Here is a 24,617-nt window from a genome sequence, read left to right as displayed (position 1 = left end):
AAAGTGGGTTGTTGTTTTTTTAACTTTAACTTTTCTCCTTTTAGACTCCAGAAACAGTTTCCTGACTTCCTTTCTGGAAATGATTTTTGTTTCCAACCATATTGAGAATCTTTTTTTTTTTTTTTTCCATTTTCTCTCTCTCTCTCTGTCTCTCTCTCTCCTTTTGCTTTCTTGGTAATAGCAGGGAGGAAGGGGGGGCAGTGGGCACAGGAAAAAGGGAAAAGAGAAAACAGAAAAAGAATTGCACACCACTATGTCTGAATATAGCCTCTACTTGTAGATAATTCCATCTGATTTGCACTTTTGCCTTTTTATTTCCGTTTTTGGACACCTCCTTTATCATCCAGCTAACTGGGATAGACAAAGCACTGTTGGTGCCCTGAGCGACAGAACTCTGGTAGGGGGCTGGCTGTAAATTGACGTGGCATGGAAATTCTCCGCTAAGTTGTAGCAGCTTGCATGTTTCTCCTAAGATCAAGCCCAGCCTCCCGGAGCTGTAGCTTAATCATCATGGGTTCAACGACTTTACAGAAAAATGGATAGAAAAAGTCTTCAGCTTCTTTCTTTGGACTCAAATGTTTTCTTTTTGAGTATCTATGGTTTAGCTGAAAAAATCAAAGCAGTTAAGTCTGTAACTTGCTTTTTGCAGCTTAAACAACAGAATTTGCTGGTCTCCCTCCCCTATCCTGCAATTTAATTCCTTACAGATTTTGCCATGGGGTGCGGACTTAGAAAGCTAGAAGACCCTGATGATAGCAGCCCTGGAAAAATATTTTCTACCCTGAAGAGACCGCAAGTGGAAACAAAGACAGAATTTGCTTACGAATATGTATTGCTGGATTTTACTTTACAAGGTACTTTTTGCTTCTATTTTATTTGTTAAATGAAAGATTTCAGAGATAAGGGACTTCTAGTTTTTTTAAGTGTTGGTTTGTGGATTTGTAAACTGTTCCTCATAATCAGATTGTACAATCAGTCTAACAATAATGCTTTGTTTCTTAATTACACTCTGAAAGATTTTTGTTCTGTTTGGTTTTTGTAAATTTGGTTCATATGTACTTTATAAAATTAGAAAAACTGCTTGGAAATAGTCCTTTCATTTTTAAATCAAATGCTTATTTGTAGAAGGACACATGAAAAATGTTCGCTTTCCAGCCAAATAGGTCAAGCCTTAATGACAGTTTGTGTTTTGAAAAAGATCTGAAAGGCACAAGAAGGTAGCATGTAGGAAATATTACTTGCATCATGTGGAAGAGTATTTGCTAAGACAATTCTGAGGTTTCCAACTGTGTTAATGTTGTGATTGTGGTAGTCATTTGATATTTTTGACCAAACTAAATTTGAAGTTTGATAATACAGAAAAAAAGATAGTCTTCTGTAAGATACTTCCTTTGCTTGCCCTGTCCCTAACAGAGAAACTCCCTGTTCCAGAAAGTTGGAAACACAAATAAACAAGCCCAGATGGCAGCCCTGTGTAAGGAACAGAGGCAGCTCAACTTCACAAATACTTTACCTCACTTCTTTTGGAAACTTTACTGTACAATCGCATTGATAAAACTGAGTTTTTAAAAAGCAGAACTATATCTTTAATTACAGGGTATTAAAAATGAAATTGAGTGTCCTGCTTGCTGTTAGAATTTCCAGATGTCAGTATTTTAAGTTCTTATTACAAAGTTATGCTTTTAATTCTAATAAGCCGCACGTTTTATCAGTTAATAGAAAATTTATACTAAGTAGATTATGTTGGATATTAATTTCTTTTCAACTTAAACACAAATTCTCCATTTTTTTTGGTTTGCTCTGTGAACAGTGCATCTTTGTGCAAGAAGCAAGAGCAGCCCATTTTTCTTTGTCAAAAACTGAGCTAGCCAGCAAGCAAACTCCCTTCCAGAGACATACACAAAGTCTGTACATATACTTTTAACATATTTACATTTCCATTTTTACCTAAGGCTAAGGCTACCAAAGGGGAAAATGTCAATATTCTTAATTTTCTTTTTAATTATGAAAGTTAAAAGTAGATTTAAAAAAAAAAGTAGATTAAGATAATGGTGACAATCAGAAAAGTAACACTCAAATGAATTTTTTCTATACTTTTTCAAAAAACATCATTTGAGAAAATATTTGTGATGTGGTCCTATGTTTTCTCCATTGATTGTCCTTGTCAATTATTTTTTAGGACAAGTTTTTGTAAATCCACAGGATGCAAACACATATTTTCCTTAACCTCAAAACCTTGTCTATTCATAAAGTTTAGGCCAGAGCCATTTTGATCTGTGCTTTAAGATTTGCTGCACAACCCCCATAGGTTTTAAAGTAACTTGAATTTTTTTTTTTTGATTTATTTGCACCCAACCATGTTAGCAATCTCAAACAAATTTGTATAAATGCAGCCATCATTGAATCAGAAGGATCTACAACTTTCTTCAGAAGTCATTTTGGCTTTATTATTATCAGAAGCCCTTCTCTCTGTGAAAGGAGTAAAATTTCTACCTTCCACTCTAGGTGTGTGGAGGAGGTAATAGAGTATTACACTATAAAGTGTAAGTATGGGCATAGTTTGCAAATGTTAACTCAGCAAGCAGGCACATATTTTAAAGTTGCACCTGGTTCCTATTTGGTCCAGGGGCCCAGTCTCCTGGTGTCCCTTTTCTCTACAATTCTTCCACATGTTTTTTGTTCTGTTTTGTTTTTGTCATTGCCTTTGCCTTTGCCTTTGCCTTTGCCTTTGCCTCTGCCTCAGAAGCCAAGACTCTGTATCAGCCCAGCTCCACAAACCACCTTCCTCTCTTCTGTTGTCTCTGACGCCCACCTATTCCTCCAGTGTGTAGAGAAGTGAGTCACATGGGGGTTAAAATATGCCAGCCTTCTTCATATAGTCCTGGCCATTCTGACCTGTGGTTGCTGTGAGGACTACTAAATAGTGGCATCTCCTGCCTCTCAGAGACCACGTGCAGTGAGCAACCTTTCAGGAAACAAATTGGTCTAGTGACAGCTGTGTGTGCTCACGAAGAGCCTGTCTCTTACCTTGTTTTCCTCTGTTTTTCCAAACAGAGGACATGGGACAAGTCCCAGTGGGGCAAGAGGAGACCCTTTGAAATTTCCAGTGCCCTTTGTTATGGTGGCTATAGTTATCTTGAACAATTTATTGATTTTCCATTTAGTTCCATGCTCTGTGTGCATGTGTGCATGTGTGCGTGTGTGTGTGTGTGCGCCCTTCCCACACTTTTTTTTTTTTTGGTAGGGGTACTTTGAGCCATTACTTATATATCTCTATGGGAGAAATAATAGCCTAATCATTAATTGCATAAGGCTCTGGAGTCAAGTTCCTGGGTTCTGAATCTAGGCTCTTTCACTCATTAACTTGGCAAGTTTATAAATTTTGCTGTATCTCAGTTTCCTCATCTATAAAATGGGGGTTCTGATGGTGCTTGCATAATAGAGTTATTTTAAAGATTAAAGGAGATTATACAAAATAATCTCCTTGAAAAGGTACCTGGCACTTAGTAAGCACTTAATAAAAGTTAACTATCCCTCCTGGCTTTATGCCAGATCTACTAACCGCACTAGTGAGATTTCAGCACAATTTTTGTGATAAATTTTCTGGATTATTGTATAGTAATCTATACATGTGTATGCATGAGAGTGTGTCAGTATATATATGAGTACATCATCGAGTTTCTTGGCGAAAAGTTAAATTAACTCTGCAAATAATCCAGAAGGGTTGGTTTACCTTCTTGTGCAATCCCAGAAAACAATCTGAATAACCATGGCCTTAAGGATTTTTAGAGCATGTATAGCTTTATGGTTAAAAAGGAATTTCTACAGTATTAAAAACCCAATAGAAGGACAGATGGTAACTTCCTTATTTGACTTTCTAATAGAATCATGTAAAACACATTGAGTAAAATTTTCCTGGCCCCTAGCTTGCTTTCTTATTATGAGAACAAGAAACTCTCATTGTCTTTTACCATCACTGTAACAGTAGTAAATACATTGATGTATGGATTCTGTAGAAGATGCTGATAAGTAGTGAAAACACAAAAAGGAATAAGACATAGTTTCTGCCCTCCAATATTTTATATTCTAATTGGTCAAACTGGACAAGCTCATGAACTCCTCAAGGTCAGGAACTATGCCACATCCACCTTTGCACTGCTGTGTTTTGCACAGTGTTTGGCACATGACCAGTGGCCAATAAGTTGTGTTGAAGTAATGAATGAAAAATTGCAATACGAGATACAAGAGGTATCAGGAAAAGGAAAAATCAATTTTGAATAGGATAAGTTGGAATTCAAATTAGGACTTTAACTGAACCTGAAGAAAAAAATAGGGTTTATATAATCAGAAAAAGATTAAGAGTTTGAGGTACTTTCAAGGGCTATTGAAAGGAGAAGTGAGGGGGCGTCCCTGTAAGAGACATTACCAAGAGGGACTTAGCCTGTGGCTGGCTGGATATGAAGGGACAGAAAGAATGAGGAATCCAAGATGACTTCCCTGTTCTGAGCCTGAGTAATTGTGGAAATAATGATGCCTCTTACAGTAGGAGGGGCGTCCCACAGGGAGTCAGTTGGTGAAACAGCAATTCCATTCCAGGCACGTTGCATGTGAGGTGGCAGTGGAACATCCTGGCAGAGAGAGTTACAGGTGCACGGCAGAGATGATGACTTCCAGGAGGAATTGAAGTAGATAAAGTCTTAAAGAGGAGAATATGGGCAGAGCATAAGTGTCTTGGGCTGAATCATCAGGCATATTTAGCCATATTTAGGACAACTCAACAAAAATGAAATAGAATGAGGACAATTGCGACTGTATAGCACCAGAGAACACAAGGAAAAGGAGGGTTTCAAAAAGCAAGAAATGATCAGTAATCGTAAATACTAGAGAACTTTCAAGAATAATGAAGATGCAGCACTGAAGAGAATGCATTTAAAAATCAACAAGAGATGAATAAAGTATCAGAAACGAGGGAAGGAAGGAAAGAAGGTCAGTCCAGCTAAATTTTCTATGTCTGTCTGAATCTAATAAGTTCTTGAGTATTTCCTCAAGCAGTCAAAAGATTTTCAAATGTAAAGTGCTATGTAAAAAGAAATTTATAATAAAGATGACTAAATTTACTCAAGCATCAACATAATCTCTGTCAGGTAAAAAAAACCACATAAGGACTTTCCTTTATTTTTTATTTATTTATTTTATTTATTTTTGGCTGTGTTGGGTCTTCGTTGCTGCATGAGGGCTTTCTCTAGTTGTGGCAAGCGGAGGCTACTCTTCAGTTGCAGTGTGCGGGCTTCTCATTGCAGTGGCTTCTCTAGAGCATGGGCTCTAGGCGAGCAGGCTTCAGTAGTTGTGGCACATGGACTCAGTAGTTGTGGCTCTTGGGCTCTAGAGCACAGGCTCAGTAGTTGTGGCAAATAATAAAACTTCACAATTTCAGACTGTTGGGGGAAAGAAAGATCCCATTCTGACCTGGGGGATAGGGAATCTCTGAAAATAGCAAACAGTTGACCCACTTAAATAAATATTGATGTTGGGAGAAAATACATTTCTACTGGCAATCTACGTTATATTGGGGGTTTTTCTTACATCTGGGTGGACATTTATTTATTCTTTTTTAAAATTTTTATTGGAGTATAGTTGCTTTACAATGTTGTGTTAGTTTCTACTGTACAGCAAAGTGAATCAGCTACACATATACATATAGCCCCTCTTTTTTTGGATTTCCTTCCCATTTAGGTCAGCACAGAGCATTGAGTAGAGTTCCCTGTGCTATACAGTAGGTTCTCATTAGTTATCTGTCGTATACATAGTGCCAATAGTGTATATATGTCAATCCCAGTCTCCCAATTCGTCTATTTATTTTTTGAACTAACACTTACTGAGCACCTACTGAGCTCCAAGTGAGGAATAAAGCCTAGTCCTTGACTTCTGTGAACCTGCATCCTAGTGAGCTTGCTGCTGAGGAGCCCTGATGACTAATCATCTGTTTACAGTGCTTACACTCTATGCTGTGATACAAACTTTGCTAGAAATCTGAGAGTTACAGAAGCAGAAAGAAGAGCACCTCCACCCGATTGGTAGGATCCAGAAAGACTCCTTAAAAGAAGTGCCACCTCATCTGATCTAAAGAATGAGTGAGACTTAGACAAAGATTTATGTCCAGAATATACAAAATACAACTGAATATCAAAAAAGGAAAAGATAACCCAATAGAAAAATGGACAAGGAGCTTGGACAGGTGGCTGATGAAACAGGAAATCTAAATGGTCAATAGACATATGAAACCGTGCTCAACCTCATTAGTAATCAGGAAAAATTCATGTTAAAACCACAGTGAGAAACCACTACAAATCATCCAAAATGGCTAAAACGTCAAGCTAATACCAGGTGTTGGTAAATTGGTACAACCATTTTGGAAAAACAAAAAATGCTTTGTCATTACCTAGTTAGCGAAGATACATATACCCAGTGGAAGCGTGCACACGCATGCACCCTGCAGCACATACAAGAATGTTGATAGAAGTGCTATTTGTAATAACCCCAAAAGTGTGAACAACTCAGAAATCCACGAACAAGAGACTGGAAAAATAAATTGTGGTAAACTCATACAGTGCAACACTGCACCACAGAAGTGAGCCAACGTATTCTGAAAAGGGCCAGATAGTAAATATTTTAGGCTTTGTGAGCCGTGTGGTCTCTGTCACAGCTACTCAGCTCGGCCAGTGAAGTGCCAACATACCACATGCAACAAAACAGGCCGTAGGCAGTACTTTGCTGTCCTCTGCTACACTGCAGTGAAAACGAACAAACTACCACTACACAAGCTGCCCAAGATTAATCTCACGACCTTAATGTTCAGTGAAAGAAAATAGATGCAAAATACTGTATGATTCCATTTATATAAAGCTCACAAAATTGGCAAAACTGAACTGTAGTGTTTGCTTGCATTCTTGCATAGTAAACTAAAAAGAGCAAGGAGTGAGGACCACAAAAGTCAAGGTTAAAAAAAAAAAGTCAAGGTAGCACAGAGCAGGAGAGGGGGATTGTGATTGAAACGGGCAGGAAGTGAGGCTTCTGGCGTGCCCGCCATTTTCTGATTTTCGAATGGATGGTGGTTACCAAATGCTGGCAGTTTTAAGTATGTTTTGTGCACCCCGTTTGTACGTTACATTTCTACCCCCACACAAGATGTTTTTAAAGTTTAAAAAAAAAAGGCTGAGTAAGGAAGTGGGGGTAAGGCAAACAAGGCTGAAAGACAAGCTGTACAGACTCAGAAACGAGAGAAAATCTCATGGTTTGTCTGGGAACTACAAGTAAAACCGAACAGGCAGAGTGCAGCACATGCAGGAGACAGCGGTGAAACACAAGGCTGCAAGGAGTTTTCATGGTCATAATGCAATCTTTTGCATATCTGCCTGTAATTATGAGCTCTGTCGTCCCTTGGAGTTTGAGTGCATTTCAAAACCACAGTTGTATGACTTCAATTAAATATATTAATGAGTGACTACAAAGATGGCACCTTTATTGAAAACATAAAATTTTATGTAATTTGGATGTTATTTATATAGTAGTTTATCTTTCTAAGTAACTTAAAACATTTTGATAAGTAGAGTAAACCAGATACTCCTTTTAATATCTGTACATTAGATTGATTAACAATTTATAGTAGTCAAAAGCTTTAGCTCAGCTCATGTCTGAATCTTCACAAATTCTGAATTAGCAGTGATGCAAATCAATGAAGCTTTACTTTCCTGTCGGTGCTCGGATGTACTGGCTCTGGAGTCATTCTGTCTGGTTCAATTACAGCCTTACCGCTCACTAATAATTTGGGCAAGTTATCAAATCTCTCTCTTCCTGAGTTTCCTCATCTGAGAATAATGATAATATCTGCCTTGTGGAGTTTTTGTAAGGGCTAATTAAGATTAGGCATGTAAAGCACTTTGCATAGTGCCTGGCACAAAATATGTACTTGGTACATGTTACTTATTATTTTTTACTATAATTGCTAGATATAATATGGGGTTTGACAGTCTGTTCCCTTTTGAAAATATGGTAAAATTGCTTGCCAGTGTTTGTACATCGTGCTTTTATCTGAGGAAACAATGTTTCATAAATATTTCAAAAATACATACCAATCTTCAGAAGTAAATTGGTGGAAAGAACATATATATGTCTTGGACTGGTTTCATAGAGTTACATCATCAGAGCAAACCTTTTGACATTGAACAAGTTCTTAGCTTTTTACTAGAATGTGACTTTTTTCTATTTTTAAAATTTGATCTTTGTCTATGAAGCTTTTAAGCAAAGGACCATAAAAAACTCTACTGATATTTTATTTTGGAAACTATGAGGATGAATGATAGACTTGCTTAACGTTCAGCACGTTTCAGTTTTAATCAGAAAAGTCCACGCTGCATGTATATAGATTTCAAAGCAACTACAAAATACTTTCCTTCACCAGTTCTTCACAATAGCCTTGTAAGGTGTAATAAAGCTTTTACAAATCGTGTAGCATTGATTGAACGGCAACCAACCCCACCCATTAATGCTGTCAACAACACCATTTGTTCCTTCTCCCAAGGAACTCGCAGCGGTTGAGGAGCTAAGAAGAGCAAGATGGCTTGCAGCTGCTGCTAACTGCCTGTGCTGTTCAGTTCTAGCCAAAACAACCACACCTCCCCCCTAATTTCCTGTGTTTAAAAAGTAATAGAGTCTCTGATATTACTGCCCCAGTGTAAGGACATCAAATCAAAGGCTTGGCTTCAAACACCAAGCCTATCTTGGAGACATAATTATTCACTCTGGTGAGCACTGATGAAAATACCTCACTCTGTGTGCACAGCTTGCCCCTTCCTCACATCTCTAAGCTGAGTCAGGCTGCCAGTCTCTTTTCAGCACAGTTTAAAACATTATTAAGAATCGAGGGGATTACCTGAAGGGAAGTTCTCAACAAAATTCCCAGATTTATTTCACCTTTCCTTGCTCCTAGGTTTACCTCACTTGAATGACACTGGCATGTTTAAAATAAATCACAATGTAGGATAAGAAGGGCAATTTGTTAACAGAACGAACCCCAGCCCTCCTATCACCATCATCCTCCTGTCCCCACTAATGAGGAAGATTTGGATCACTTTCTGTGTCCTAGGATATGCTGAGCACTGTCTAAGATGGTCCGGGTGGCCTGGCCTGGACCTAGGCAGGCTCTGGTCTGCAGAATCCCTGGGGCAACCCAGAGGAGAAGCTGCAAACCAACAAGACATGGGCCATATTCAGCTTTTAGACAGGTCTCGCTTGTTGTGTATAGTGTTAAGATATTTGAATTAACTGTCACTTTTTAAAGTTGGGAGATATTACATAAGAATCTGGATTTGGGGGTTTTCTTAAAAAAATAGAAGATCCAGCAACACTGGGCCGACATGACCACATGTCAGCACTGGACCAGGGCTGCTGCACTCTTGGATAAGGTATTAAGTCTTCCGCAGGTCCCTCCTTCAGCACAGCCCCTTTCCTTGTTTTATCAGGCTGATACCTTTGGACATTTGAGTCTGGGACTCAATGGAGCAGATCAGCGTGAGGTAGGGACTGTTATTTGGAGTGAGTTGGCAGGGGGGACACCTAATCTATAGGGTGAGTTAGGGACCTGAGATCTAGAGCATGAGTTAGGGGCCTCTGATACAGAATTCTACAGATGGTGAGCCAGGCTGGGCTTTTGGAATAAATCCAGATCTCTACAATGATCTTCCTGGAGATTTTTTTAAACCAACAATGACATCTCGGAGGGCAACTTCATTCAAAACTATCTTTCTAAGCTGGGCCACCAACAGACAGGCACATCACTGATATTTGAGTGTTTACTTTGTACCAGACCCTGGGCTCATGTTTTACAATTACTATGAAAGCAACTCTATGAAGTTAATACCATTGTTTGTCCCTGTCTCAGACAGGCAAATTAACTTGTTCCAGATCTAGTAAATGGCATGAGTTGAGCCCAGGTGATTTGCTTCCAGATCCTAATGCTCTTAGAATAGTGTGCTGCCTCTCGTTCCACAGGGGAGGACTTTATTTAACAAAGCAGTCAATAGTTGTATAGCACATGCTACATGCCAGATACTTTCTAGGAACACATATAAACTTATTTAATCCTAACAACCCTATAGAGTAGACTCTATTATTATTCTTACCTTGAAGATGAGGAAACTGAGGCACGAGGGTGCAAAGTACCTTGCCAGGCTAGTAAGTGGCAGAGCTGAGATTTGCATCCAGGCAGTCTGGTCCGAAGGTCTTTTTTTTTTTTTTTTGGCTTGTGGGATCTTAGTTCCCCCACCGGGATTGAACCCCGGCCCTCAGCAGTGAAAGCGAGGAGTCCTAACCACTGGACCACCAGGGAAGTCCCCCTAGAGTCTATTTTCTAAACTACTGCTCCATGAGCAACCTGGAGCTCTGTTCACTGAATATGTTAATGTTACAACCAATTTTTCATTCAGTGGGTCCTTTAACAAGTGTTTTTCAAGCACTTATCATAATTATCATGTCTATGCCGAGTGCTATTTATCAAAAGACACAGACCTCCAAATAGAAGAACATGCACATTTGAGACAGTTGAATAATTAATGTAAAGCACTGGGCCCAAAATGACATGATCTTTACAAAAACTTATGTGTAAGATATGCTTATTAGTACTGATGTACAATTTTTTTTCTCCCATTGTAACTTTACTGGATTTCTCAGTTTGTAATTCTTCTCAAAACTTCTGTGTGTGTGTCTTTGTGTTTCAGGCATTAACATTTCTTTTGCATTGAACTCAAGACAATAACCTTACTTTATTGAAAGTGCAAGAGGATGTAGATTAGACTAGAAAAGCTGGATTTGTTCCACTGACACAAAATTTCTCTGACATCACCAGAGAACAAGGTGCTCCTTAGAAATACATTCTCTACCTGAACAGGAACCTCTTTAAACACCAATGTCCTTCTGTTATAGCTATCTTCTTGTGATTCTATTTAACGTGTTACAAAATTCTGCCTTTGAGAACCTTGTTCTGAAACAAGAGAATGGAGGGAATGATTTCATTATCATTATCAATCGGGCCAATGAAGTGTAGAAAGTCCTTTAAGAGACCTCAGGCTGTAAAGTTTTTACAGTTCTTTTATCTAGTTTTATAATTCATTTTATTCCCTCTGATGTCATCTGTCCCCCTTGCTGCCATCACTGTGTCCTTGCTACTTCTATCCCAATAGGGGTTCCAAGCCTCTACCAAAAGACTTAGCACTAGACCTGAGATGCTTTTAAGTTGTACACACAAACACAGAATTAATAACATTGAATCTCATAGTCGGAAAGCTGTGCCCTTTTCAGTTCTTTTTAAGCCTTCCAATCAGTTTGGAGTTACTACGTCTTTAACACCTCTCTGATGGCTAATTCTCCCTTTCAACAAAGAGAGAGCAGGGCTGTGGCTCAGTCCTTGGCAGATAACAGTAACCAGCTAGAATTTGATACGTATTTTCTTTTTGTTGTATTTATTTGTATGTAATTTTCTACTTAGGGTAAGTGATTCTGGTTTTATGCCTTTAAGGAATTCTCAGTCTAACAGCAGAGACAAACACATAAACAAGTATCTATAATACAGATTGATAAAGGAACTAGTAGAATGCACAGCACAGAGGAAGGAATGATTAACCCAACTTGGGGAGCAGGAAAGGAAACGAAGTTCTGGCAACATGAAAGAGTGTGCCAGGCTCAGGAGCTCCCGTAGTTCAGTCCTGCCAAAGCAAGATGTACAAGGAAAAGGATGACAAGAGTGAACGCTGAATAAGTAGACAGAGGCCAGACTATGAAGATTCTTTCGTATCATGCTAAGCATTTCCATTTTCTACAATAAGCAATGAGATCCATTAAAAGACGGAAATTTTCTTTAAATTTTTGTAGGATTAGTGTATAGTTCTAAAAATAAGTTTAGGCTATGTTTCATTCCTTAGTCTTAACAGTTTATTCTAGTATATAGTTTTTTAGTTCCTTTGTTTGGAAATCAGGGTTGATAGTTAAAATACTAAAAAAGTAAGACCAAATGAATCACGAAGTGATTGCCACACAACCATGCAGAACTGGGTCATTTTGCAATGAAATCCAGCTGTTTCTTCCAAAACCAGGATCAGTCTCTTTGTTTTTATTCCTATTCATAATGATGAAAATATATTGTAGATTAGTTTAAATCCAAAAGAGGATGAAAATTTGAGTAAATGGATTCATGCTGGTTTATATAACTTTTCTTTTAGTGCTTTATTTTCATTTGAGAAGTTGGCATGAACCCACGTGAATCCAAGTGGTGGATTTCTGTTCCATCACGAGGATATTAATGTAAGAGGAGGTAGGGATTTCCTCTGACCCTTCTTCCTTGTCTGCTTCTTAACCTACTTCCTGTGTTTGGGCAATTAACAGCAGCTATTTTCTGGACAGCACTGACCACACTGACAGAAGGCCAACAGCCAGCACTGCCCCTACCTGGAGTTCATTTCATATGTTTTGTTATTCAAGAGATAGCCAAACTGCAGCTCCATTTCTAGTTATTAAGTCTTGGTTGTTTTCCAGAAAATGAGAAATATTGTCACAGAAAATGAAGTTGTTTTTAAAATTAATACTGCTAGAACATTCATTTTCCCATATAACACACCCTTTTCCTTTTACTAAAAACTATACAGATTGTGCTATTCTACAGTTTCTACAGATTTGCCCTGCTTCAAAGGAATGTTTCAACTGCATATAAATGTTACGTTTAAATTTCCTGTGTATTTAGAATTCTTACTTATTAAGAAGAACTTCTGGTTGCCTTTACTTTTTTAATTTCTTTACCCAAATATTATATAAGTGCCATAAGAAACCATATTTTTAGTTTTCCAGAGAAACTTAAAACACGATTTTTTTGAAATGTAATTAGAAATAAGAAAGCACTTGACAGGGACTTCCTTGGTGGCTCAGTGGTTAAGAATCCACCTGCCAATGCAGGGGACATGGGTTCAATCCCTGGTCCGGGAAGATCCCACATGCTGCGGAGCAACTAAGCCCGCGAGCCACAACTACTGAGCCCACGTGCCCTACAGCCTGCATGCCGCAACTACTGAGCCCACGTGCTGCAACTACTGAAGTCCACACACCTAGAGCCCGTGCTCTGCAGCAAGAGAAGCCACCACAATGAGAAGCCTGTGCACTACAACGAAAAGTAGCCCTGCTCACCACAACTAGAGAAAGCCCATTGTGCAGCAACGAAGAGCCAAAAATAAATAAATTTTTTTTAAAATAATAAAAAAATTAAAATGTGTCTTTAAATAAATAAATAAATAAAATAAAAGTGCCTTATTTGAAAAATATATATAGGGCATTGTATTTCTACTTTAACACATATTGGTAATACTAAATATCTGACAGCTGCTAAGATTACTTTTGCTTTTTCTGAAATTAAATTAGAAAATATATAATACCTGTTAGTATAACTTTATTTGAGATTAAATCATATGGATACGTTTCCTATTCATTAGTATTATCATACGTAGATAGAAATAATATGTAATTCAACTTCATGAATGTGCAAATCTCTCTTTGCATTTGATATTTCAGCTTCACCAAACCCAGAAGTAATCAAGATAAATTCAATTCTGGATATAGTAACAAAAGTGGAAGACTACTATCTTAAAGGATATATTGTTGGGGCTATTCATCCTGTTATACAACCTGTTGGGCAGCAAAAACACCTGCCTGCAAGTTACCTATACAGGGTGGTGCTATCGCGCTTGAAATTAAGGTAAGCCTGACGCTCCAGAAAACTGTCATACTAAGAAGCTGTTGAGAGAGACAGTTTTCTTTGGCTAAAAGCAAAGCAAGTTTGAACAAAGTGATGGAGAATAAAGGATAATTCGGGGTTTTGGCTTAAGGCACATTTTCCAGCAGTTGAACCTCGATTGGGAGAAGGAAACTTAAATCTCCTTCCTTAAAACTTCTCATAGATTTAGCCCCTTGCAGACAAACAGGTCCTAGGTAAGGATGTCAATGAAAAATGGGAAAGGAAAATAGACTCAAGAAGCACCTGAAAGCTGATATAGCAACTTCAGCGGATGAGGGGGTATCAATTAGCTATATCCTATCACTGGGCTAAAAGAGCTGACTGAACAAGTCCACTTTCACTGAGCGTTTTTTTTGAACTGTCCTGTATTGCTTTATTAATAGTGGCAACAGAAACTATCTCTAACTTGCAAAACTTTTACAGCAAAAAGGCCTACATGCCAAGTTCTCACAAACTGGATAGATCTCTTTTCAGCTTTTTCCAAAAAATAGGATGGGAAAGCCAGAAAGCCATCCATTTTAGGTTCTTTTTTAACTTTTTTAATAGCTGTTTTTCCAAACAATACTACAAACGTTTTTGCCAACCAAGCTTGTATGTTTCATAATATTCAAAATACTGTTACTCCTTCCAGTGAAGAATGAAAATAACCAGACCAATGTCTTTGATTAACACATTAATTTTTTTTTACACAACTCTCCAACTGTATCAAAATCATCTCAAAGACCAGGGTAAAAACTGTGTTTTCTCTTTATAGCGACTTTAACTATGAAAGGGCTAAGCTGAGAAGGGAAAATGAAATAAGAGAAAAAGAGAGAAAACAGGAAAATTGGGAAAAAAAGAAGAGGCTTTAAAAAATCCCAGATGTGCTTTTTAGGGACACTGTCTGCTACTGAGTAACTAACTGCCCACTTACACATGTCTGAGAGGGCGTGTACACAAGCAGCTTTCACCATGACAGGGCACCTCATCAGATATTTACTAGTTCAAGCATTACTAAGTAAATATGCCATTTACCACACCATACCAACACTTATGTCCTAATTACAAATCTTACAAACCAAGGATAAATTATTTTTCTCTTTTCGTATTACTTCAAATAGATTTAGCAGTGCCCTGCCAGTGCTAAGAATAATCGAGGGGTGAAGATCAGAAAAGAAGAAAAAGGAAAAAGACAGGACAATATTTATCTGCACTTAAATAGGATTGTTACTTGTGCTTTTGTACAATAATGAGGTATAACAGTGATCTAAAATCATTTCTCATAACTTATCAAAACAACAGACGCGGAGCTTTTCTTTCATGTTAAATTAGAAATTAAATTAATAGAGGTTTTAATTAAGGAAATCTAAATTAATAGAAGTTATTGTGTTTTTCCAATATTTTTACGTAAGAAGACAGCCATTAGAGTCGAAATAACAAAGAAAAAGGATTGCCTTGAACTTACTTGTGAGTTACTCGCTCATTTTCACATGAGCATATTAACTGAAAATCAGCAATTGGCTTCCAACCATAAACATATTCTCTGTTACAGCACGAAGCATTCGACAGCACCCAGTGGACAAAGACGCCCAAGGCTTGTGATTGAGGAATGTCCTCTAACTTTTGAGACACAAACAAATGACGTAGCAAAAGAACTGATAGAAAAGGTACTAAAAGTATACATTTTTTCATGGGATATTGAGAAATATTTCATATTTCTTCTTCATCAATTTCCTTTCCTACTTTAAAAAGAACAGGAAAATGATAGGTGACTTAGTCTACCAGAATTTAAAACAAATTGAAGCACAGGTACCAAATTGTAGAGTTAAAAACAGAAATACAGGCCAGTGAAACAGAGTGGAAATGCCAGAAATAGATTTATACATATATAAGAAGTTTCATAACAAACCTGATGAAATAAAATGGGGGAACAACCATTACCGCGTAAGTGCTGCTGGGAAAATGGGCAATTGTTCTATAGAAAATAGACTGCACACATTTCACATGAGTTAAAGAGGTAATTTTTTCAAGTGCAAAAAATCTGAAAGAAAATGAAAGAGTGGACATATTTAATTATGAATAGATTGAGTAATTTGAGTTTGAATATATAAATATAAGTTATATACTAGGAAAAAAAGAATCGGGGGGAAATCTGCAGCAAATGTGTCTTACAGAAGCTTCATTTTCTGAATATATATGAAATGAATACAAACGCATGAAAGTATATTCAGTCTTGAATGGACAGACAGAATCCATGGACAGAAAGGAAACACAAATAATAAAGAGACATTTGGCAGAGGGTTCAACCTAACTAATAATTTTTAATGTAAATAAAAACTGAGAAGTAACAATTTACCAGTATTAACTGAGAAATTAAAGTGAAAATATTAAATTCAATGTTGGAAAGACCTTTAAGAAAACATTCATATACATTCATATACAATGCAGTTGGCATTGTAATAAATTAGTACAGTGTTTCTGAATACCAGTTTGGTAATAAAAGTCATAAATCTTGTTTTATTTTGTGACCCAGTAATTTCCTCTTTAGGAATCCATTCCAAGAAATTAATTGAAAAGGGAAAAATCATGTTTATACAAAGATATTTTAATCAACAGTGAATAGGGGCCAAATTCTCAACAAGTGGAAAACTGAGAAGGAAGCAATGGTCTATCAATATGATAGACTATTTTATGGGCATTGAACATGACAACTATCTTAACTGTTGAGAGAAAAAAGTCTATTCAATATAACTTAATTGAACCTTAAATGAAAAATTGAACACTATATGTATATTGATTAAAACCAAAAAAAAAGAATTGTACATTCATAAGTATTCTAAACTGACAGGATTTGATGGTGAAAGTTTGGGGTTTTTTTAAAATTTTAGTTGCATTGTCATATGTGTAAGGTTTAGCTTTTATTTAAATGAATACTGCCAAAAACCTAAGGCATTTCCTGTCAAATAAGAAACTGTGAAATTTGTTCGCTGTTTCTATTTTTCCCAAGCTTTAAATGACCGTGTGTGTAAGATTATCTGTGGTTTGTGTTTAGCCAGTTAGAGCTGCCAATGATACTTCCCATTTAGATATAAAGTCACCATTTAATAAGGTTTTACAGGAACAGCCTTTGAAACTAGATTTTTATAAACAAGGTACACATACTATTTACTACTACTATTCTGGGAAAAAAAATTTTTTTTTCTGGGAATAAATCCACTCCAGAAACAAAAATCTAACTGCTAATTTAGTCTTAATAGATCATCATGAGAGCATTCGTTTTGTATTTGACTTCCTGGACACAAAGATCTATTTAAACAGGAAAGTACTGTTATTTCAGCAATTAGAGTAATGGGGTTATTTTATGAAAAGAAAAGCTTCAGGAAAAATAGCACGTGAAATATTTGAACATTGCCCCGTGTATGAGCAAGAGCAATAGAGGAGTGCCAAATATTATTTTTGAACGGCTGCCTGATATAAAGAGTTGATTGTTAAACAGCTAGATTTTAAGTCATTTTAACATTATGTCAGTTTGCTCTTTTTTTTAATTTAGATTTACAAATGTTTTCCCCAGGATTTTTAAATAAAAGTCACATGAAAAACATCAATCTTGCAACTTAAAAAACGGAAAAGACAGTAATACTCTGTATCATACCAGCTTTTCCAGATAAAACTTTTTAGTAATAGAGAAAGTCTTCTGCAATTTTCCCCCCAAATCAACAAATAAGACCTAGAGAAAACACTGACATTAAATTTACCGGTTTTTACCTTCCTCCTCACCACCTCCTTCTCCCCTCCCTGGAAACCTGATATTAAAGGACAATTTATGGTTATTTTTAAGGCTTCTTGCAGTGTCACAGTCTTAATGTGTTAATTTATAGGAGTAAATGATATTGTGCCAGCAGTGTTTGTCCAAGCTCCATACACCTACACCCTCTGTCCGTCTCAGCTAAGTTACAGCAGCCTCCATTGCTGTCTGGTTTCACCCTGCTTCTTCCTGGCCTTTTTCATTCCATTTTATTGCTGACTATAGACGTTTGCACTTGCAACCTCCATCATAACTCTTTCTTCGCCTCCCAGGTGAATTTAAAACATTTAAAATGTTTAAAACAGTGGCTGTATGAAAGATGTTGCTATTTCTTCATTTTAACTTATTTAACGAGTACTTATAGAGCACCTGTAGGTACAAAACATTGCAACACAAAAGTGAGTAAGATAGTGCCTGCCCTCAAAAGAATGGTCAGCTTAACACAGGAGAAAGACGTGGACACAAACAGAACAAAGAAATGATGAAAAAGCAGAGAAAGAGAAAAGTGTTGAACATGAAAATAATCACTCTTAGGGTCTCAAATTATTTCACTGGCATTATTTCATGTGCTTCCGAACCCTATTCTTTAACTGATAGGACTGAATCTAATCATGTGTATTTGGCCCAGAAAGGAGATAATAGTACCAAGATATAAGCAAATCAGAAACTTCTTAAGAGTGGTAGTATGAATTGGGCTTATGCATTATATGTATGCATTTGTCAAGAATTAGTCTTTTAACAGTTTTCTTTACACACAAGCAAACAAGGCTGTATGTTTTCTGCTTTTAAATTAATGTCTCTTCTTTATTATTAAGATGTATTTGGTTTTGTTTTTTTTTTAAATGGAGGAGAAAGAAAGAGTGGCTTTATTTCTTTGCCGGCAAAGAGGGTACACAGTAGCCTAGCGCCTCAAGAACTCTGCCCCCCTCCCTGGGGAATAGGAAGCAGTCAGTAATGTTATTTTTGAGGATTTCTTGGGGTAGTTTTGAATTTTGCTTCAAGTAGAGAAACCATTGTTAACAGGGCTGCAAAAATCATGCTATGGAATTATCAGTTCTTCCCAAATAGTAACCTCTTGGAGAAAATATAATTTTAAAATTAATTAATTAATTTACTTATTTGTTTGTTCGTTTATTTATTTATTTTGGCTGTGCTGGGTCTTGGTTGCGGCACGCGGGCTCTTCATTGCGGCGCAGGCTTCTCTAGTTGCGGCACGCGCGGGCTTAGCTGCAGTATGTGGGATCTTAGTTCCCCAACCAGGGATCAAACCTGCATTGGGAGTGCAGAGTCTTCACTAGTGGACCACCAGAGAAGTCCCGAAAATATAATTCTTGTTTTCACAGTTTCTAAAATGTATCAGTTCTGTTTGAAGAAACCACCAACACAGTGTGACAGGGTTTTAGGATTCTTGCTATATTAGAGGTCATTAATTTGTTTATGAATGGGTCTTCACTGGTCCATTTACTCCTTTTCTAATGGATTTCCTTAATAAGCCTGAAGGTTAATTGATAAAGCAATCAATGCAAATGAAGTTTACATTTCGTTCTACCGTGTCTTTTTAAACTTCAGATTAATGGAGGTGCTAAAAGAGGAATGAAATTTGTTGGATTCATAGCACAGCACTGTCCACCACTTAAATTCTGCAATGGAACCAACCAGGATGGAGATACAGAATCAGCACTACATGTGAGACACAGTTCAGAGGAAAACTGTAAAATCTGGAATGAAGGAACATTAAGTGGGCAATCATCTGAAAGTGGAATTGAGGAAGAACTACATCATGAAAGTGGACAGTGTCAAATGGAACGAGATGGCAGCCCCAGTTTCTCTAAATCAAGAAAGGGAGAAGGTAACAGACAAGATGAGTAGAAATAGAAATATTAGTTTAAATTTAGCACAAATATGTTTTTAAGGGTTTTTAAACAAATATGAGGCAAATTAAATCTCTAATGATTATAAAGATGAAAAAACTAGTATAAACTTTTCTTGATTTTTTTTAATTATTGCACCTGGAATAAGGTAGGGCAGTTTTCCGAACAGTTATCCCTAGCATGGTCATACAACACCATCCACATAACGAAACTTTGTGTTGAAAATTGGTTCCCATTTAGTCATACACCAACTCCTCTGTAAAATGGAGGGTGTGCATGTATACCAAAAAAGTGATTCTGTAAAGAAAGCTGTTCTGATTTATGTTTCTCCCTATAAACAGTGTGTGAGAATTTTAGTTTTGGCCTTTCCCATTTCATGGGCACTTTTCACCTTTGAAGTTAATTGGCTTTATTTGATCACCAGTTAGAATATTAAAATGCACATCATGATGAAACAACTAATATAACAATAGTGCCTGCATTCTTCTTTTTTTTTAATTTATTTTGGCTGCACTGGGTCTTTGTTGCTGCACGGGAGCCTTCTCCAATTGCGGCAAGAAGGGGCCACTCCCCGCTGCGGCACGCGGGCCTCTCATGGAAGTAGCTTCTCCCGTTGCAGAGCACGGGCTCTAGCCATGCAGGCTTCAGTAGTTGTGGCTTGTGGGCTCTAGAGCACAGGCTCAGTAGTTGTGGCTCACGGGCCTAGTTGCTCTGCGGCACATGGGATCCTCCAGGACCAGTGCTCGAACCCCACGTCCCCCATATTGACAGGTAGATTCTTAACCAATGTGCCACCAGGGAAGCCCGTGCCTGCATTCTTAAATAACTTTAAACAATAGTTTTATTCTTCTTTGCAGCTAGCAAGGCTTCCAAGAAGTTGAGAGTATTTTTTAATGTATTTCGGACTGTTCTAAGTTTTCTGATACATTTACAGACACGCTTTAAAAAGCACTAATAAAGAAAATCAAAGATTATGTACACCTTAGAGTTAAGAGTCTGCAGCCAGACTGCCTCAGTGTCTTTAATAGAAAGGGTGTTGTTGTGAGTAGACATGAGATGTCTACAAAGTGCTTAGCCCAGTGCCTGGCACAGAATAGACTATTAAGTTAGCTGCTATTAACTGATCCTTTGATCAGTGTTGGTGCTAAGGCCACACACACTGGTGGCATCGGCTTTCTGGGTTATGGTGAGATTGCTCAATATTCGTGCATGGCAGAGACCCACTGGACCACGGTCAACACAGCCTCCTTAAGAAAGGACCCAGGGCTTCCCTGGTGGCGCGGTGGTTGAGAGTCCGCCTGCCGATGCAGGGGACACGGGTTCGTGCCCCAGTCTGGAAAGATCCCACATGCCACGGAGCGGCTGGGCCCGTGAGCCATGGCCGCTGAGCCTGCGCGTCCGGAGCCTGTGCTCTGCAACGGGAGAGGCCACAACAGTGAGAGGCCCGCGGACCGCAAAAAAAAAAGAAAGGACCCAGAGCATTTCCCAACTCATCATCTCACCACCTCACCACCACCAACACCCTCCCATTTTTCTACCAGTTCCCTAGCTAACAACCACGCTGATTTTCCTGCAGAGTGCAAAATTTAGGAATGTAAATTTAGGAATGTAAGAGTTGTTGGAGTTGTGGCCAGAGAGCTACCCACTATATTCCACCCACAGCTACCTATAAACTCCTGCTGGTTCCCATCCTAACTTTGATTAGATCAGGTGTCTGTTCCAAGTTTTTTAAGTTTCAAATCCAGTATGCTACTTAATTTAATTATCAGTCTTTAGATTCTGCTTTCTATTTATTTTAAAACCCTGTATTTTTTCATAACTTTTCTATGGCAGTGGTTGGTTCTTAACTTTTGGTGCTGGGGGATAGGAGTGAGAGCAATAGCAATGGGGGCTGGGGGGAGACCAACAAAAGACCTCTTGGAGAGTCTGGTGAAATCCATGGAGACTAACCCAGAAAAACACACATAACACACATACCCCTAATACTCTGTGACACAAGTAGTGTTAGACTTCCTAAAACACAACCATAAATGTGGGTCCATAGACCCCCAAGTTAAGAATTTGCTAACTTGTAAAGTATAGGATCCAGCAGTTCCATGTCTAAGTATGCATTCTAGAGTCACTCTCACATATGTGTCCAAGGAATGAATAATGTTTGTAATAACAAAAATTCAGAAATAATGTATATGTCCATCAACAGGAGAAAAGTAAACGGGAATGCTATATAGCAGTTAAACTAAATGAATAAGATCTATATGTATTAATTACACTTCAAAAGCATAATGTTGAACAGGAAAATCAACTTATAGATTGATACATACAGTATAATACCATTTTTTAAAAACTTTTTAAACTGCAAAACATTGTTTTTAAACTGCAAAACATCATTTATGTGTAAAGAAATGTGTATTAAAAGAATAAAAGAACTTGCATGAGAATAATAAACACCAAATTCATTACAGTAGCTTTTTCTGGAGAATAGGATTAGGGGAGATACATCTTGAGCCTCAAGTACATCCATGTCTCATTTCCTTGAAAAAAATCTGAAGCAAACCTGGCTTAATGTTAACATTTGATAAAGCTGAACGGTGGATAATTTTATTATTCTGTATGCTTGTTTGTGTGCTTGAAATAGCTCATGATTAATTTGAAAAAAAAAAATTTTAGGGCTTCCCTGGTGGCGCAGCGGTTGAGAGTCCGCCTGCCGATGCAGGGGACACGGGTTCGTGCCCCGGTCCGGGAAGATCCCACATGCCGCGGAGCGGCTGGGCCCGTGAGCCATGGCCGCTGGGCCTGCACATCCGGAGCCTGTGCTCCGCAACAGGAGAGGCCACAACAGTGAGAGGCCCGCGTACCGCAAAAAAAAAAAAAAAAAAAAAAGAAACTATTTTAGGAATCTTTTCAATAAAATTATAGTTTTCCCCTTTTTTCTTCCTTCTGAACACCTATCCGCAGATAACAAGTTGTATACAGTCTTCAATGATTTTGAGGATGAATCAACCTGCTGGACCTATCAGGAAGGCATCTTGTCAATGAAAGTAACGAGAAAAGGCTCTGTCGTTAGTACACTTGATGCCGATTGGCTGGAGTTAACTACATTTTATTATAAACAAGGCTTGTCTTTAATCGATTCTTTTGTATGCTGGGAAACATCTAAAGGTAAGTTTTATATTATGATATGTTGATATCTAAAGAATTTGACCTTGTGTCAGAGTTGGTGGAAATGTTTTTGCCTCTCAAGTTCAATGGCTAAAAGGACAGATATTATTTTTTTGAATTTTATTTTATTTACTTATTTCTTATACAGCAAGTTAAAAGGACAGATATTATTCCTAAGAAAATAGATTCTAATTATTACACAACTCTGTAGCTTTAATTTAGAAGCGTAACCATCCTATGTGGTACTATTATAATGTGATATTTGCTGTTGGGTTGTGACTATCAGAAATGGACCAACCCCTGTGTGATTAGTTAGTAGGATTTTCCAAGTAAGATGTACTACAGCAGCCCAATCAGGAGGTTATGATGACATTTGACAATTACTATCCAAATTTATTACACTAGCCCAATTTTGGAGACTACCTACCATGTCCTCCAGTCTAAACCTGACTTCTTCTAAAATTCGTATAGAAAAATAAACTTTGGTTCAGAAAATTATATTGATCTATATTTATTTATGCCTTCCCCTTATCTTTCATCTTTATCTAACCTTCTTCTTTTAGTTACAATGGGATATGTAATCATTCATGTCTATCATAAAAACAAACAAATCTTTCCAAAAATTATTTCTAAAGAAAGTGTTTTTTAAAAGAGATTAGTGCTGGGACTTCCCTGGTGGCGCAGTGGTTAAGAATCCACCTGCCAATGCAGGGGACACAGGTTCGAGCCCTGGTCCGGGAAGATCCCACAAGCCGCAGAGCAACTAAGCCTGTGTGCCACAACTACTGAGCCTGCATGCCACAACTACTGAAGCCCACGTACCTAGAGCCTGTGCTCCGCAACAAGAGAAGCCACAGCAATGAGAAGCCCGCACACCTCAATGAACAATAGCCCCTGCTCTCCGCAACTAGAGAAAGCCTGCGCACAGCAAGAAGACCCAACGCAGCCAAAAATAAATAAATAAATAAATTTATTTTTAAAAAATAAAAGAGATTAGTGCTAAAAAAAAAGAACAAAGATAGTAAGGAGACTGGAAAAATGCATTAGGAAGGATGGAGGTTATGAAAATCAGGATAGTTAGGGACCATGACTCGAGGTTAGAGGAAGGAATGAAAAAGAAAATAAAATGAGATCTCAATAAACCCTATTATTATTAAATCAGCCTAGTGATACCTTAACTAATACAACTAAAGACTTTGGATGATTATTTAAAATTATCGAGTCATGTTCCAATAGGTCCCTTTAAGTAGCAACCAAGAGTAAGGATCTAGCTCATTGGAGCACCCCATGGAGCACCCCAAAAAACATCACCTTGCATAGTGCTTGGCACTTAGCAAGTGCTCAGTAAATATTTATTAGTATTTTTGGTTACTGGAAACTTCTTCCAAGTTGATCTTTTATGGAAATAGCCAGACCTGATATGAAGCGCATGGACTTCAGCATCAGACAGACCAGGGTTTAAATCCTGTGTCCTCTACTTAGAGCTGTGTGACCTGGGGAAGTTAGTTGAGCTCATTGAGTCTCAGTTTCCTAAAAGGGGGATAAAAACACTCCTACTAACTGTTGTGAGAACTTAATAAGATATAGTACGTACAAAGTAACTCCCACGTGCCTTGCCCACTGTCAGAGTTCATTTTCTGGGGTTGATCTTTTCTCCTGCCACTTGCTAGATGCACTTACACTACTTTTTTTGTTTTTTTCCTGCAGGTTTTCCATTTTTTTTAATTAATTTATTTTTGGCTATGTTGGGTCTTCATTGCTGCACGCAGACTTTCTCTACTTGCAGAGAGCGGGGGCTACTCTTTGTTGCAGTGCTCAGACTTATTATTGCAGCGGCTTCTCTTGTTGAGGAGCATAGGCCCTAGGCATGCGGGCTTCAATAGTTGCAGCACACAGTAGTTGTGGCACACGGGCTTATTTGCTCCAAGGCATGTGGGATCTTCCCAGACCAGGGTTCGAACCTGTGTCCCCTGTA

The 24,617-nt window shown here is 37.9% G+C and overlaps 1 protein-coding gene across 2 annotated transcripts in view; it reads left to right on the top strand.

Annotated features, from left to right (window-relative positions):
* Positions 1-36: 36 nt before the first annotated feature.
* Positions 37-24,617, top strand: part of RFTN2 (raftlin family member 2) — a 61,033-nt gene continuing 36,452 nt past the window's right edge. The window contains exons 1-5 of one of the 2 annotated variants that reach the window (XM_079924649.1): positions 37-854; positions 13,606-13,789; positions 15,360-15,474; positions 19,182-19,461; positions 22,439-22,642. In XM_079924649.1, coding sequence (XP_079780775.1) covers positions 716-854; positions 13,606-13,789; positions 15,360-15,474; positions 19,182-19,461; positions 22,439-22,642 — 922 coding nt within the window. In that variant the 5' untranslated portion in view covers positions 37-715. The remainder of the gene's footprint in view (positions 855-13,605; positions 13,790-15,359; positions 15,475-19,181; positions 19,462-22,438; positions 22,643-24,617) is intronic. The other variant, XM_079924648.1, reaches the window with a different exon arrangement.

The sequence above is a fragment of the Stenella coeruleoalba genome (assembly GCF_951394435.1).
Source record: "Stenella coeruleoalba genome assembly, chromosome: 6".
NCBI lineage: Eukaryota > Metazoa > Chordata > Mammalia > Artiodactyla > Delphinidae > Stenella > Stenella coeruleoalba.
The sequence above is the reverse complement of the archived record's forward strand: the minus strand, read 5'-3'. Positions and strand labels throughout refer to the sequence as shown.